The sequence below is a fragment of the Colobus angolensis genome, unplaced genomic scaffold, assembly GCF_000951035.1.
Source record: "Colobus angolensis palliatus isolate OR3802 unplaced genomic scaffold, Cang.pa_1.0 Scaffold126, whole genome shotgun sequence".
Lineage (NCBI taxonomy): Eukaryota > Metazoa > Chordata > Mammalia > Primates > Cercopithecidae > Colobus > Colobus angolensis.
In genome coordinates, this window is record NW_012113808.1 from 6,268,610 (window position 1) to 6,269,921 (window position 1,312).

The window sequence follows — 1,312 nt, forward strand, 5'->3', positions numbered from 1 at the left end:
CAAAGATTCAGCATTAACATAAGCAAGAAAAAGAAAATAAACTACTTCATTTGAAAACATAAAAGGGAACTAAGAACTGTGTGAAGAGGACAAATTATGACCTCTGAGACAGTCTAAAAAAGCTACTTATAGTATTAAAATGAAGTTTAAGAGCAGGAGCATATTTTCACTTCCATTTGGTCCAGGAACACCCATGATATTATTTATAGCCTTCACAAGTGATAAATTTCTGAAAAGGTGAGTGCAATGCACTTGATGTAAATCAGTCTTTTGCTAAAAAAATTATGTGGTTAACCAGGAAGTTATATTTAGGTCTCTTACCATTGATAGATCTCTGTTGTTATTCTTCAGTTTCTCTTCTTGTCTCTCTGCAATGAATTAATGAGATGGTTAATACATACAATGCTGAGCACAAAGCAGCTGTTAAATAAACTGTCACTAGTTGGTGATTACAAAAGTACTCTATCTCAATATCATCTAATAAGATGATGAAAACACCTGGGATAGTATACATTTTGTACTCAGAAGATTCAAATTCAGCAGAGCACCAAAATATTTCAATTTAAATAAATACAATCTTTAGAGTTTTATTGAAATTACGTCTGGTATTAGATGTCTTAACTCTGTACATTAACATATATGCTTATGTTACACCAATGGGAATTGCCAGTTAATTTGTAAGTATAACATAATGATTGTACTTAGATGTCTCAAATTAGTTATCCTTCTCTTAAATTTTTTCCCTTTTTTTCAATTTCTCTAAAATGGCATATAGTCTAAAATTATAAGCTGGTTGATAGCATGAACTTAAAATTCAGGGTCTAGCTGGGCAATCCCAGCACTTTGGGAAGCTGCGGTGAACACCACTTGAGGCCAGGAGTTCAAGACCATCCTGGGTAACATAGCAAGACCCTGTCTCTACAAAAAATTTACAAATTAGCTAACCATGATGGTATGCCCCTGTAGTCCCAGCTACTGGGAGGCTACAGTGGGAGGATTACTTGAGCCCAGGAGTTTGAGGCTGCAGTGGGCCATGAACGCATCACTGTGCTCCAGCCTGGGCGACAGGGTAAGACTCTGTCTTAAAATAAAAAAACAAAAAACTATGCATTCTCTAAGTAGTGAACTTTTAGAATACAACATCTATGAAATTTGAGAAAATTTCATGGAGAGAATAATCTGGAAATATGCAGAAGATACATTTATATTTAGAATGATTTATTTTTCCAAGGTGACTAGCAAAAGGGAAAATTAAAAGTCAGAAAAGGAATACTCCAAAAATGGAGCTACATTTCTTGTGGCTATTGGAATA

General features: G+C 34.5%; 1 protein-coding gene across 2 annotated transcripts in view; it reads right to left on the reverse strand.

Annotated features, from left to right (window-relative positions):
• TMCO1 (transmembrane and coiled-coil domains 1) overlaps positions 1 to 1,312 on the reverse strand; it is a 62,119-nt gene that overhangs the window by 40,501 nt on the left and 20,306 nt on the right. For both annotated transcript variants that reach the window (XM_011933370.1, XM_011933369.1), the window contains exon 4: positions 322 to 368. In XM_011933370.1, coding sequence (XP_011788760.1) covers positions 322 to 368 — 47 coding nt within the window. The remainder of the gene's footprint in view (positions 1 to 321; positions 369 to 1,312) is intronic.